This window comes from Priapulus caudatus, unplaced genomic scaffold (genome assembly GCF_000485595.1).
Source record: "Priapulus caudatus unplaced genomic scaffold, Priapulus_caudatus-5.0.1 Scaffold570, whole genome shotgun sequence".
NCBI lineage: Eukaryota > Metazoa > Priapulida > Priapulimorpha > Priapulimorphida > Priapulidae > Priapulus > Priapulus caudatus.
The window spans coordinates 177,985-192,882 of NW_014577631.1; the positions used below are offsets into that span (position 1 = coordinate 177,985).

At 44.5% G+C, this 14,898-nt stretch overlaps 1 protein-coding gene across 1 annotated transcript in view; it reads right to left on the minus strand.

Annotated features, from left to right (window-relative positions):
• Positions 1-50: 50 nt before the first annotated feature.
• LOC106811745 (serine/threonine-protein phosphatase alpha-2 isoform) overlaps positions 51-14,898 on the minus strand; it is a gene marked incomplete at its 5' end in the record, with an annotated part of 20,422 nt that continues 5,574 nt past the window's right edge. The window contains 4 exon segments of the mRNA XM_014815460.1: positions 51-3,288; positions 4,052-4,186; positions 7,112-7,335; positions 8,722-8,826. Coding sequence (XP_014670946.1) covers positions 3,175-3,288; positions 4,052-4,186; positions 7,112-7,335; positions 8,722-8,826 — 578 coding nt within the window.

Sequence of the window (14,898 nt, forward strand, 5' to 3'; positions counted from 1 at the left end):
CAACCAGTAATATCTTCCACCACTGCAGTGAAAACCAAGAATCGGATACATAACCAAGACAGATTTTTATTGAATATTTTTTACATGGTAAAATGATACGTTGGACGTTGACACCTGTTGCAGTATCTTACGAAACTTACCAGACGGGGGGCGATCGACCACACGTGGGTTGTCAACCAAGTCTCTCTCTCGCTCTCTCATTTCTCTCAAATTCTGATATAATCTGCAGCCAACGAAACACGCTAAAACGTTTCCTTGCTCTCAAGAGACCAAAGCAAGCAATCAACCAGATCGGGTCTAGACTGTCGAAGTCTGATGCCACTCTACCAGCCCAGATCGTTCAGTAATCTGAGTTGACAATGAGATTGTATTAAACGCTTGCTAATTTTACAACCAATCCGCCAAGTGCACAGTAACTTCATACTCCCAATAGTTGCACGGCAGCACCCGATCCTGCCTAACAGCCGCACGACAGCACAGCTTACTTCACATTCTCAACACAAGTATAACCAACAGTTGCGTGACTGATCTGCCTACTGCGGCCACCGATCGCAAGACACACCCAGCGTTCCTTCACTCGACAGTCTCGTGACGGCACAGTAGATAGGGATCAAATTCGTGAGCGAATCAGCATTCAACATTTCAGGAAAATCCCCAATGAGCAATTCAACTGCGGATCAAACGCGACAATTGACATTCAACGTGTCGCCTCCCGACAATTGACATTCAACGTGTCGCCTCCCGACAATTGACATTCAACGTGTCGCCTCCCGACAATTGACATTCAACGTGTCGCCTCCTTACATCACTTTTTGGAAAGCTTCACAACTTATCGAACACTGCGAGAAAGAGCTCCTGCTGCTCACAATACAAACGTGTGCATCCTGTAATCCCAGGGTTTCCTCGCCTACACACCACACCGCACGAATCCTGCTTATGTGGAACTGCAATAACAGATCGCCTACTCCGCGGATGGCGATATAATATGGTTGGTCATCCTCAATGCGTCATACTCTCCAGCATGCTGGCAGCTGATGCTTCTACTGGACCCCTTCCAAAATAATATCACCACCAGCACATCTACACAGAGACAATGTCTGAAAGTAAAGTATACGTACATTAAAGGACTACTGTATACAAACAAGACATCCAATGTGATCTTATATATGCCTGGCCTGTGGCATCACCTCTCTTCAACTTGCCATTTCCTGTAAAGCTGACGAGCTGTAAAAGCGACTGTACAATGCATTTACAGCAAACTAACACACCTACTGTTGTGAACGAGGGGATTCGTGGTGAGAGAGTCGGTTAGGAACATGGATACCACGACAGCTACTCCACACTGCTACCAGTAGCTTACTGTGACAGCCGTCTATCCATTCCAGAGTCCCTGTGAAGTTGCGCGGTGAAACTTTGACACCGCAAGATTGAGTCTTGCCTGCTGAGAGCTCAACGGATAGTTTGCCGTCAGGGCTAGGATACAGCAGAAGCATAACTCATTTGCAATAATAATAATAATAATAATAATACAACATTCAACTGCTCATTGAACAACATAAACACCGTCCATCGTGATTTCACTGCCAATGTTATCTCATATCTCTTAAATGTAAGAATCGTGCGGTAATGCAATCACACGAATTTCTGCGCCAACTATCGTCATGGCGATGATAACGGACGACGGCAGGCAGGGTTGGCATGCACGCTGGCCGATGTAGCCGCTGCTCTGCCTAACACCAATCCACCACCGCAGGTGACACAGCCACACATTACGACATGTAGCAGCCCACCTTGCGTGACCACGGTAGTGCCAGCACTGCAGTAGCAAGCACCATCCCGCCACGCCCGCAGCAACCGCCGAGTTACCGCCGCGCTCACCCTAGTCAGACCACGAACCTTCATCATACATGCGGGTGGGACCAGGATGGTAGACCCTTCGCACGACCTCACAGTAACGACTGGACGAACTCACTGAATTTTCACGAGCTTCTAATTGGGAGTCGATTGGATACAAAATAGCGCGCAAACAATGGTTTCAGTTTCTCTTAATTAATTTGTAAGGGATTTATTTCACTGCGGTGAAACACACCACCTCTCTGAAGCAAGTTTAACACGGACTACCTTGATCTGGACTACAACTAAATATACGGGATTCTTAACACAATTAAATGCAATAAAATATTTACAGACAAACTACACCAACAAGTAATGACGAGAATGGAGATTGGAGAAACCATCCCATTACAAACGTTGGTGGTTTTTTTATGCGATGCGATGCAATTTCATGATGCAATGCGATATACGGGGCTAGAAGGGATGCTTGTCCAGCTATTTACTTGTCTACTGCACAAGTTTCTGTCCCATGATTTCATGCAGCTTGACATTGAATCCATGTAGGATTTTCCACGCTTGACCCGTGCCATTAGAACTCCAGGTCACATAAAACTGGCACAGCAATTGCACCACGGAGGAGTATTTCAACCCCAACCAGGATGAGAAACTGGCCACTGCATTCGTCCCGCTAAAGCTGACATGCGCCACGATTAAACAGACAAACAGTTGGCCGTGTAGCCTTCCCTCCATACAGACATCAACGATAAGCCGGTATACCTACTTAATATGACGTGTGTCTACATCCTTTTTATACACACGTCGGTCAGAGTTCAGATACAGCGAACACAGAACAAATCGACAACGCTCGAGAATTTGTACGAATATCATACAGGTGCGGTACATAAATGTACAAAGCTAGCCATCCAAGCAGCACAGGGTACTTACTCTACGTCAACAGTGCAAGCGCTGTACAGATAAGCTACGGCTACTGCCTACGACATCAAACCGCATCGAAAATAGTATCGAACCTGGCATTTCCGCTTCGACCGTAGTGTTGTGAAACCCCCACCATCGCCGAGCAGGGCAGCCCGGCATCCTGTTATGGACTGCCTAACCTCCTGTTGCTCAAACTCACACCTATCCGAATAAAAGTTCCGGCTGCGTTCGGAACGTGCGTCAGACACGAGCGCCGAGACGGTAACGATCAGCAATCGTCCCGCTACGACACCAGCAGTGCTTGCCCTGTACCCTGTGAGCAATGTCAGCTGCTATCGTAGGTTCTTTACAACTATATTTATTATTATCATCCCCTACTCGAGGAAGGTAGCCACACGGGGTGGTTTATTTCTTTTTATTTTTCTCTTTTCCAGCTTGTTGGTTTCTTGGTGGTGTCACCGGTCGCCCTGCGTTGAGGCCTCCATACGGGAACTTCTTCTTATCTGCCGGCTTCAAGATCTGCGGAGGTCGAAAACATGAGCTGAGTGAGACGGGCAAACCTAGGTAGTTACCAAGAGCTTCCTAGTGAGGTGTACCAAGAGCTTATCTGTACAGTATATACAGCGTTGGACGACAAATAATAAATTCACCTAACCCAAGCTTTAATGTAACGTATGAGGGGAATAGAGTGCATAGGAGTATTTAAGATTGCACTGGCAATGCAAACACCACCTCTGAACAGACCAACCCTTATTTTTTACACAGCAAAACACCAATGCTATATCATGCAAAAGTGAATCATTTTTCAATGCTTGACAGAAACATTATCTAGAATTGCACTTCCCACACAGGTAATAAAATCCAACTAATTAATTCTACATTATGGGTTCGCAAAAGTAATAATATAAGAAAGTTGGGTGATTTGAGGCTAGGGTACACAAATTCATAAACTGCTCAAAGTAAATTTAAAATGTTCCACTGTGCATGACATCTGCTCGTAAAATGATTGTCTTTGACAACATGAACATCACCACAGGTTTTTAACCATCCACGAAAACTCTTGTAAAACATTTTCTGTAGATTGTTTACAAGTTTTTATGCTAAAAACCTTCAAGTATACGCATCGCGGCTAGCACATAAACTAGTCAAGATATTCAATAAGTATTTTAAGAACGAAAACTTTTGGCAAAGAAGATAGATGATAGACAGATAACATTTTGCCTGTGGCAACTTAAGCCACATGTCGAACAAGGGAAAACTGTGAGGTGTCGAACGTGCGTACCTGGAACGAGCACATGAGCGTGTCGTCCACCGTCATCATCGCACCGGCGTTGTCAAACTCCCCACAGTAGTTTGGTGCCGAGAAGAGCGTAACTAGCTGCCTCTTTGCGAAGAACTCGTAGCCATCTTCCACCACCTGTCAATGGCAGACGACAGATTACATTATATGACGCTGCCCAAGTGCAGGATGGAAACTTGTCTAAGAGTCACCGAATTTCTGTGTGCTACACAGCCATGCATCTCCCCATGGGAAAACTCCCCCCTCCCGTTTCAATCGTTGCGCCACGTTTAAATTACCTCCGCCTCGATTAAATTCCACCACAATAAAAGTGTGAACGCGCGGGTTTGTTACAGAGCATATTACAGTACACTGCATATCTTGCACTGTCATTATCATAACACCAGAATTAATAATCAATACAAAAATTTACTTACATTCTGCAAACAAAATTATTTTAATGTACACTTCCACACTGTCCCAAAAGATAACCTTGATATAATATAAGCAGGGGCGGATCCAGAGGGTTTGGGTGACCAGTTTCGATAGTTCTAGTCACAGCTAGGGGGGTCTGGGGGCATGCCCCCCGGGAATTTTTAAACAAGTGCCGCGGAGCGACAGCGCTCATCTAACGTCTACTGCGGTGACTCTGTGGTGGAGTGGTGGGATTCTAGTAAACCCTGTTAGTCCCAAATGTGTTCACATACACGCCGAAACAGTGGAATGCACAGGGATGGTATCAGGAATCTTCTCAAAGGAATGTTCGTTGGGATCGTTATGAAAGTTGCCACGAGATGGCGCGTACATTTAAGTGTCTTCAGATTAAAGATGGAAGCTCTCATCGTACGTAGTAGCAAGTAGGTAAATGGATGAGTGCTTACCTATTCTGTCTTGCAAATAGTTGGCAGCCTGTAGGCTTGCGCAGCTCTCTATTTTAATTGGTTACAGGTGTCGTATAATTTCTATGGCATTCTGTACTGCCAGTATGTTGCATGTAACGTATGCCACTGCCAGTGGCTACTGCCAGTGCATGTGTTGGTGATAGTACTGTGGAGTTTTTGCCTGCGTTTTAAGGAGCATAAACCTTCTTTAACCAAATTTAGCTTTTGAAATTTCACTGTGACATTGTAGCCTCATACATCCAGGCATGTATAGATTCTACTAGCAAACCCGGCAGTCAAATTCTTTCTAATAGTAAACATATCCATGTTTAACCCTCCTCTTGAGGGTCAAAAGGTTATCCGACACTTACTCTTCGCATGTCAGCAAAAAGTAGAATTTCATTTGGGTCCTTTCATAATGCATAAAAAATGCTAGCGCTCACCGCTGAACAAAAGATGTTTTTCAAATCGCTCCGTCAGACCATGTTCCTCAGAAAATGTCTATAAATCTGCCTCGTGCCATTGCCTTTTGACCTGTTGACTCAATTTCGGACAGTGAATGGCTTTTCCTCCTTTGGATGCTATTACACAACACTTCAGCGTAGCCTAGGTCGCAGCCTTTGTAGATTTGTGCGCAATTCTGTTTTCCTCCCTGTTACCTTAAGTTATAGAGTGAATGTTCCCCTTTCTTTTACACCTCTTGTACCTTTTTGCCTTTGTACCCCACCCTTCGACATCCAGAATCGTTTTGACCGATCCCCCCCCCCAATGTGCCGAATATCGTGACGCGTACGTCGTCAGCGGGTTAAGATTTGTTCTTGCCCCAACTGTTGCGGACGCCACGGACGACGGACGAGCGAGCGGAGGACGGCTACGGACTGGACGATCAAGCGATTCTACAAGCTGCCATCTGACTATTTGTTCAGATGAGCTAAAAATTAGGCTTATTTGGTGCCATTCTGGTGAATTTTGAGGCACGTCATTCTGAGATACCCAGCCTGCTGACCGGTTCTGGCAACCGGTGCAAATTCCGACCTAAATCCGCGCGCTGATAGATGTTCATTTGTCCAAGGCAGTTTCAAATTCACTGCAGTACAACACGCTGCTGCCTTGCCAGCTTACGATCGCACTTTCCCGACATGAACGTCGTTCAACCGCTCCGTATCTTCTAGTTTTCTTCCTGATTTTGGACACTCAGATGTGACAGATTTTTCTAACCAGCCCAGCCGAACTTGTTCCATTCACTCTTTGTCGATCTCTTGTATTGGTTAGATGTTGTCGCCTTCTCAATTAATCTCACCATATTTTAGTGGTTCAAATGCATGAAACAACACTGCCTCGAAATGATTCCGTTTCGATTTATTTTGCCACTCAAGCCGTGGTATACAATGGCCTTCATCATTTTTCAATACGCCTCCACGCTACTTACACTGAGACAGGACGTGTTGTCTTAAGACGCATTGTCTGAGTTCGCCTGTATACAAGTGTAGTATACCACATCACATTTATGCTGGGCGCTCTTCGCACATATGTATTTGCACTAATGAGATTCTACAATGTTACAGCCTGCTGCATATATTTTACAACTGTTATTAAAATGAAGGGTCACTGTTGGGACTGTAAAATGGACAATGTGTACATTCTAACCCCCCCCTAAAATTTCCTCAACGGATTTAGACGTTTCACAAAATCGACCCTGGGACTGTGAAATCCGCGGATTTCCGCGGAAGATTCCCATCCCCGATGCATAAAGCCTGCTGATGGTGCTGGTGGTTGCGCATGGTCATATTCCATTCTACGCATATCAACTTCCGCATCAGACTTTTCGAATGATGCAAAACCCTAACCCTAACCCTAACACTAAGAATAAACCGACTCGGTTATCTTATATACGCGTGTTATAGTACCAAACACTATCTATGGTGGTAGATAGCCACTGACGTCACGCGGATACTCTGTTTCATGGAAACATATGCCCACCGGGAAGTAGTTGAAGTAAATGTTAATCAAACAGAGTAAGTGATTCGACCTGTGGTATCGACCAATCATGCACATCCCAGCTGCACTAACCTTTGCATCTTGCCTGATGCACCCTGTTATTTCATCTACTAAACGGTCTAAACCCAGTGCATCTCTCCTGATGCACCCTGTTATTTCATCTACTAAACCCAGTGCATCTCACCTGATGCGCTCTGCATATCAAGTCCAGGTCGTGCTTGTGCAGGAACTTCGCCACAACTTCGGCGCCGAACGTGAAAGACACGCCGCGATCGTTCTCTCCCCAGCCCATCACCTCCTTGTCGGGATCGGACCAGAGCAGGTCGCAGAGCAGGCCCTGGTCCGGCACGTCCGTCGGCCGCATGATCCGCCGAATCTGCTCCATCGACTGCAGGTCCGGACTCAAGCCTGCAAGCGAGCGAGCGAGCACGCACACACTTACTTACTTATCCTCTTGGTCCCCCGATGGGACATAAGGCCACCGAATAAACGCTTCCGTATACAGCCACAGCTACGTCGTCATCGATACACAGACGCAGCTACGTCGTCATCGATACACAGACGCATCTACGTCGTCATCGATACACAGCCGCAGCTACGTCGTCATCGATACACAGACGCAGCTACGTCGTCATCGATATACAGACGCAGCTACGTCGTCATCGATACACAGCCGCAGCTACGTCGTCATCGATACACAGCCGTAGCTACGTCGTCACCGATACACAGACGCAGCTACGTCGTCATCGATACACAGCCGCAGCTACGTCGTCATCGATACACAGACGCAGCTACGTCGTCATCGATACACAGACGCAGCTACGTCGTCATCGATACACAGCCGCAGCTACGTCGTCATCGATACACAGCCGCACTCTCTTTACGGGGATGCGCATAGCAACGTGAAAAAACACGCGATATGAAAGGCTTCCTTCTACGTCACAGTTCCTGTTGACGCACGTGCATAGGAGAAACCACAGAAATGGTGCTGAACCTTGCTTATTAAATTAGAATATGGGATTTCATAGCGGGGCTACCGCTGGCGTTCGCTACCTTCACAAAATGCGATAAATAAATAACAGTGGCGATTTTCCTACACTAAGCAGTCTGCGAAATTAACCACTGGCCCGGTATCTGAGGCCAGTAAATTTTCCGTGGGGCCAATGAAACTGGTAAATGAACAAGCCCGATGGGCCAGTGGAAAAAAATGGAGTAAATGGTCTATTAATGATATTTCAGCTTCTTTATGTGATGATCAGTCTGAGAATTTACCGAAATTCCCGACATTTTGTATGAAAATTTACCGATATTTACCGATAGGGCATCATATTCCCGATCTTAAGTAGGGGAAGTAACTATACAACACCATGCGTGTTTGTCGCCGCTAGAGGTCGCAACAACTTCCGGTTCGGTTTCTCTTTTCATAATATGATGATCATTGATTCGGGCCTGTAAAACCTAGTGTGGGCCAGTGAATTATACATTTCTACAAGCACGCTGGGCAAATAAGGGTGGAAGTTTTTCGTGCAGACTGACTAAGTGATGAATACAATTGGCGAATGATTTAACTGCTCACAAAATTACGATTGAAGATAAATGCATAGGGTTTACTATTGTGTAGCAAACCCACATAGCTTAACTACCATGCTGGCTCTTGCCAACCTAATTAGAATATAGGATTTCACAAAGTGTTACCATTGTGTCAACCCACACGACTAACTACAACACGGGCTCCTGCTAAGTAAATTACAATAGATAAACTCCTCGGGCGCTACAACCGCGTAGACAGCATACCTCCGTGACAGCAGAATATTTTCTCATCAATGATAGCTGCCACAGGTAAGCAGTTGAAACAGTCGGTGAACGTCTTCCAGAGCTTGATGTTGTAGCGTCTCTTGCCTGTCAGCAAACACGATAACAACGTCTTAGTAAATAACGTAGTATACGTTGGTAATAACGTATAGCGTAAACGCAACGTATAAAGCAGGGCTCCACACTAACTTTTTTTTCTAGTGGCCCGTTCGGGCCAGTAAAATCATGAATTTTCCATTTTTGGTGGCCCGAAAAGCCCCCCCCAAGTTACTGCCCCCCCCCCAAAAAAAACCAAAGGAAAACATTAAAAATCCATCTTGTTGTAATAAATCCTATATTTTAATGAATTATATGAAGACTGGATAGACCTCTTTATTAATAGATGCACTTACATAAGTCTCAACACAATCTCACATTGAGGCATACATTTATCCACAATCCACAACATCAAATATTCCCCAGACTAGAGTCTTGTATAATACCATTATTCAATCTTCGCTCATTTCTTAGACTTTTTTTGGCAATACATCAAAGTACAAGTACAAGTACTGTATATTTTCAAGTTACAATAAAGTCCATGTTTTCTACACACAATTTTAAAGACACCCGTACAATTTGTACAATTTGTAACACCCGTACAAGACAAGATCATGAGATTATTTTCACGCACACACAATACACGCTAGTCACAAGTTACAACACAGGCTAACCATACGAACACGCCTGGCGGTGTGTATGTTTGTGTGTCTGTCCGCTCAATATCTTTGCAACCGTAAGAGGAAGAAACTTCAAACTTGGTCCACAGTAGCTCTAGTACTATAGCCCGCTTACATTAACTGCCGCTGCCGCACGCCACGCAGAAGACTCGAATGATATTTTTACGCGTAAAGTTCTCTCGCATACCGGCATACGAGACCCAAACTACCATATATAGTACGCATACATCGCATCACACCATATTGCAGAGGTCACGGGCATTGTATTGTAACTATTGTTTGCTTATTGTTCTAGCGGCTCATGCACACATACACGTAGTCACGTGCACACACGCTGTAGCTACACAAATACATGCACACATACCGTACGCACGCACGCACAAGATTTTCACGTAAGAAAATTATACTTTTTCTCACATAGTCACTTAGAAAGTTTAGTGGATCGGGCCACCAAAATTTAGCATTTCTGGAATTCTGCTGGCCCGACATTCAGTTTTACTGGCCCTGGGCCATCGGGCCAGCGCTAGTGTCGAGCCCTGGTATGACCAGCGTAATATAATGCTCATAGAGTCTATGTCCCCCAGGTAACTGCCGGAACGTACCCTGGTAACTATTTGATATGGTTAGGGTTAGGGTTAGGGAGTAGGCGACTCCCTAGACTCGTTAGTGGAGTAGGCGAGGTACGGTCCGACATATTAGATAGTACCAGGGTACGTTCCGGTATACCGGAACCTACCCAGGGTACGTTCCGGCAGTACCCTGGGGGACATAGACCCTCTCAGCGTTAGGCATAGTAGTATATAAGCCTCGGTGGCATGTATGGTGTTGTAATACCACTGCTCTAATTAATGCCATCTCGCACACAAACTCAACACATTTAATCATACGTACAACCGTACGTGCTATTTTTTGCATTTCGCCTGAAGAATATATATAAGAGATGCATAGAGGCATACAAAGGAAGTGATTAGTTTACCCCCCTCCTGAGTGAAAGAGATGATTAAATTCCTATGTAACCAGGTTTAAGCTCACTAGAAGTGACGCCATGAATTTGCAACTGTAATAAATTGATATCAATCGTCAATTACGCCACGATGTGCAACAGATATTGGACAAAGGCTAAGTATCACAGAGGTGAACGTCTTTTACCAGTTTTTCATGTTATCTGTACCTAAAAATAATGTTTGCTACAAACAATGATAAATGACAGAGATTTAACCCAACCATACTACCATTAAAGACATGCCTGGATTAATCTGACCAGGTTTTCAACATGATTTTTGTGATCAGTTAATCAAGGGCTGGCACAGTCATCTGAATTCACTAAATTATGGTTTGGGATTTGTATAGTTACACAGATTTCTACTGACACTGGATTTGACTGCAATTCACAGCAATTTCATCCCATGCAGGAGTGCAGGGGGGCGAGGAGCTACAGCAGTGTTCGTGAAAACATGCGTCTTCCTTTAAGCCATGTAGCGGTGCAATAAGTTTATTTACGATGGCTTTATGCCTAAAATAGAAATGTACTTGGCTGCGTTTATTTTGATATCTGTTACACACGAAGCACTGTAATACTTGACAGTTACTCCTATATTGCTGATGTGAAAGAGCTCGTTTATTGCAGCTTAACAGAAGCTAAGGGGACACTAACAAAATATAGTGGGGAGAGAGAGAGAACGAGAGAACGAGAGAACGAGTACGTATTCTTATTGTTAGTATGGACTATGTAGGGAAAGCAAAAGACGTGTTCCACAGACAGCAGGAAAAATATTGTCCGCTGACTACACAGGCAAAGCAGAAGATATGTTGTGTGTGCGGTCTATATACAGCCTACAGATGTCCTGGACTGTGTGTGAATACGCCCAGAGAGCGCTCTCAGACTCCTTACTTATACAGCCTGCAGAGAAGTCGAAATCACGTGCACAGTGAATGCGGGGCCGTGCTCAGCTGCCCATAACATCTAAGCTGCGGCAACATGCAGAGCGAATCAATATAAACAGGCAGCAGCAGCAGCAGCACACGCGCAGCGGCGGCGGCAGCGTTGCCTGCCTGCGACAGTCGTACGCAAATGTATTCCATTTTCTCTCACCCTCTTTCCCGCAAACCCGATACTGGGGAGAAAACTAGACAGATAAGACAAATCTTAGCTGACTAGACTGCCTTTCACTATCATACGAAGCAAATGCATTTAGTTATGTGCTCAAAATTTAAAAGTCACGCAACAAGTGCATACTATTTCGGACCTCACTGGCACGATTCCAGAATTTTAGCGAGAGAAATTGATTTTGACATCCCAGTACAGTACGTACTATTGCGCCCGAATGTTTTATACGAATCTTGCTAACTAGGCAGTAAGAACTAACCAGAACAACGCTGAATTGGCAACCGTTATCGGCACAAATGCTGCAACTGCGTCAGCAGCACTAACCGTGTTTAACTAAAGTTCTGTGTTTCCGTGTTCCCTCTCTCCTTCTCTCTCTCTCACTTTGTAACCGACCTAAACCAGGGTCACACTGAAGGATTTCTCACCACTTCAGCTGCATTTTACTTGCAGAACTACTCCCGGCACTAATGGCCCTGTCACACATTGACGATTTAGACAGCGTATGCCGGACGTATCAAAATTTCTCTAAAACGCTGGCATACGCTGAACTATCGATGTTTTTTTTCAATTTTGGGCGTATACATAGCGTATTCATAACGAGTTGGACGTATACTTAACGTATTAGTAACGTATATAGAACGTTTCGATAACTTATAAGATAACTTATACCAACGAATGCTTAGCGTGTTGCCGGCGTTCACAACTTATGCCCAACGATAGTCTAACTTATGCATAGCGCGCGGCAGCGTATCGCCGACGATCACATGTCGTCGCCTATAAAAAGGCTGCCGCTCGACGATTCAAATCATAACCGCACTAGACATCACAGTATCAACATCACCGTCGCAGTATCACCATGCCAATACCATTTTTATATACCAATTCCCCTAAACGCTGCCAATACGCCATTATACGGTAGCTGTAAGTTAGAAACACGTTCAGTAAGTTCTGTGGTCGTCCGGAACACGTCAAATAAGTCTACATACGTCAATATGCGTTACACATAGGTTCAAAGCATGTTACTCATCAGTTAGAAATAAGTTTTGGGCTACGCTGACATTATTCGGACGTATTTCGAATATGAGTAACTTACAGTTAACGTGCTTGTGAACGTGTAGTGTGGCACGGATCGCATACTTACCTAAACTTATGGCCCGCGTATGCGGCGCGTATGGGCATTCGCTGGCATACGTCAGGAAAATTTTGAGCATGCTCAATTTTAGGCAACCTGCCGTACTAACGACGTATACCGGTGCTCAGCGTGCTCTTAACTTATACAAAGCTTACCCATAACTTATTCGACGTACGCCAGCGTATTCACCAAATTTTTGATACGTCCGGCATACGCTGGCTAAATCGTCAATGTGTGACAGGGCCATAAAGTGTGCTGTAGCCTATAACTGATCTGCCTAACACGCGAACCACCTACTGGTCGCACGTAGGTCGTACGTTGCGATGAAGGCACAAACACGCGCAGACACATGCACGCACAAAAGCAGGTTTATCCTACTAGCAAGCTTCGACCCGCTACTGTTGTGGAATGAATCAGCATGTGACAAAGTCGTGCAACAACGTTACGTTTCTTTGGAATTAAGACACTCAAACCTAATCGGCTACAGACGACGCAAGAGGAAAGGAGGAAATGGAAAGGACACGGCAATCTAACCAAAGTACCAGAGAGCAGATTGTTAATATACACATGTATACATTTGCAAATCAGCTAAACCTTTTGAGGAAAAGGTTCACTGTATAGCCTGCTTGCTGACGACATGCCAAAATTGTTCCTATCATGCATCCACCAGCGGCGAGTTAAATATACTCAGAGAAACGACACATATTTCCTATGGTGCGCTCAATCAGACCTACCAAAAATACTATGAGCACTACCGCACCAGCAATTCCTAAGCTAGTGAGCTCATCCCACATGCTTCACCGACCACATATTGCCCTATATTTAGTAGCTGCATCATCTCCTTCACACAGCCCACACCATCAATATACATGTGAGTGTGAGAGGGGGGCACAGTGCTACAGCTATACGCAAATGTCATAATAATTTCGGTTTTGCACACTATCTTTAGTTATTAGGTCACGGAAGAGGGAACACTTCAAGCGTGAAAACACCACTGGCGAGGCGCACACAATAGGATTTTGACTGAGTGACTATGCAAACTGAGCATTGTTAATGTGTCAATAATAGTGTTTTACTTAACCCTGGATGCCCTGGATCATGCGCTGCCCGCAACAGGGTCACACGTTTCAAGTTCCTGCTGGAAACGTTACTGTCTGACCACTACTTGGTCAAAATTGACGTATTATCCAGGAGTACACGTGACAATTTTGGACCCATATCATATTAAACTCATGCCACCCAAAAGAAATGAAGTGAAACAAAGCTCGAAGTTCTAATTACAAAATACGTGTCAGATGTATGAATCACCTGCTTGCATAATTTTGAGTCTTTTGACTCTAAATTCACATTTCTGTGGCACGTATCCTTGGGTTTAATCTTATTATTTTAACCTACAGACATTCCAGTTCCACAGTGCACCTAACTCGAACAAAAGGGCATCTGATTCTGTGTAGTAAATACGGTGCATATCTCACACTATCGCAAGAAAGTCCAAAATTCGCCAAGAAATGGCGGTGGACATTTAAACGAGTAATCAAAATTCGAATCGGGCATGTTTTGGTGAATATAGCCAATTACGAAGGTTCTAAAGCATGTTAGTGCTACTCTAGACAGTTGCTGTTACTCAAGCAATAATGGTAAGCATCACAGGGCGTCAACTGACAAGTGAAGTGACGCTCAAAAAATAGGAAAATAGGAATTTCAGATGTGAAAAAATAGGAGGAAAATAGGAATTTTGGTGATAAAATATATGTTAAATAAGAATATTTGTTGCGTTAGATGGCCGCCCAACACCCCTACAGCCATCACAATCCACCACAAATGGTTTTATTAATATACATATTTGGAGTTACATCACATGTGAACAATATTTTGAGGTTTTAATGAGAAATGCATGTTAAAATTGATAAGCAGTTTATACATGCATAAGCACCCATACATGTAGACTACTCCAAAATAGTATGATGTACATGATACATGGGCAAATCCGGCTTTTTGAAAAAGGGGGGGGGTCCAGTAAGAAATAAAGGGGACTTTTATAAAAAGGTGCCGAAGGCAGCTTATGGGACGTGTCTAAGGCACGTTGCCGCTTAGGGAGGGGGGGGGTTGGGGGGCCCCCCCCCAAGAAAATTTTTAAAAATTGGGTCACCTGAAATGTAAATTCCTGCATTCTGAGAAGGATACATACAATTCTGGATCCAGAA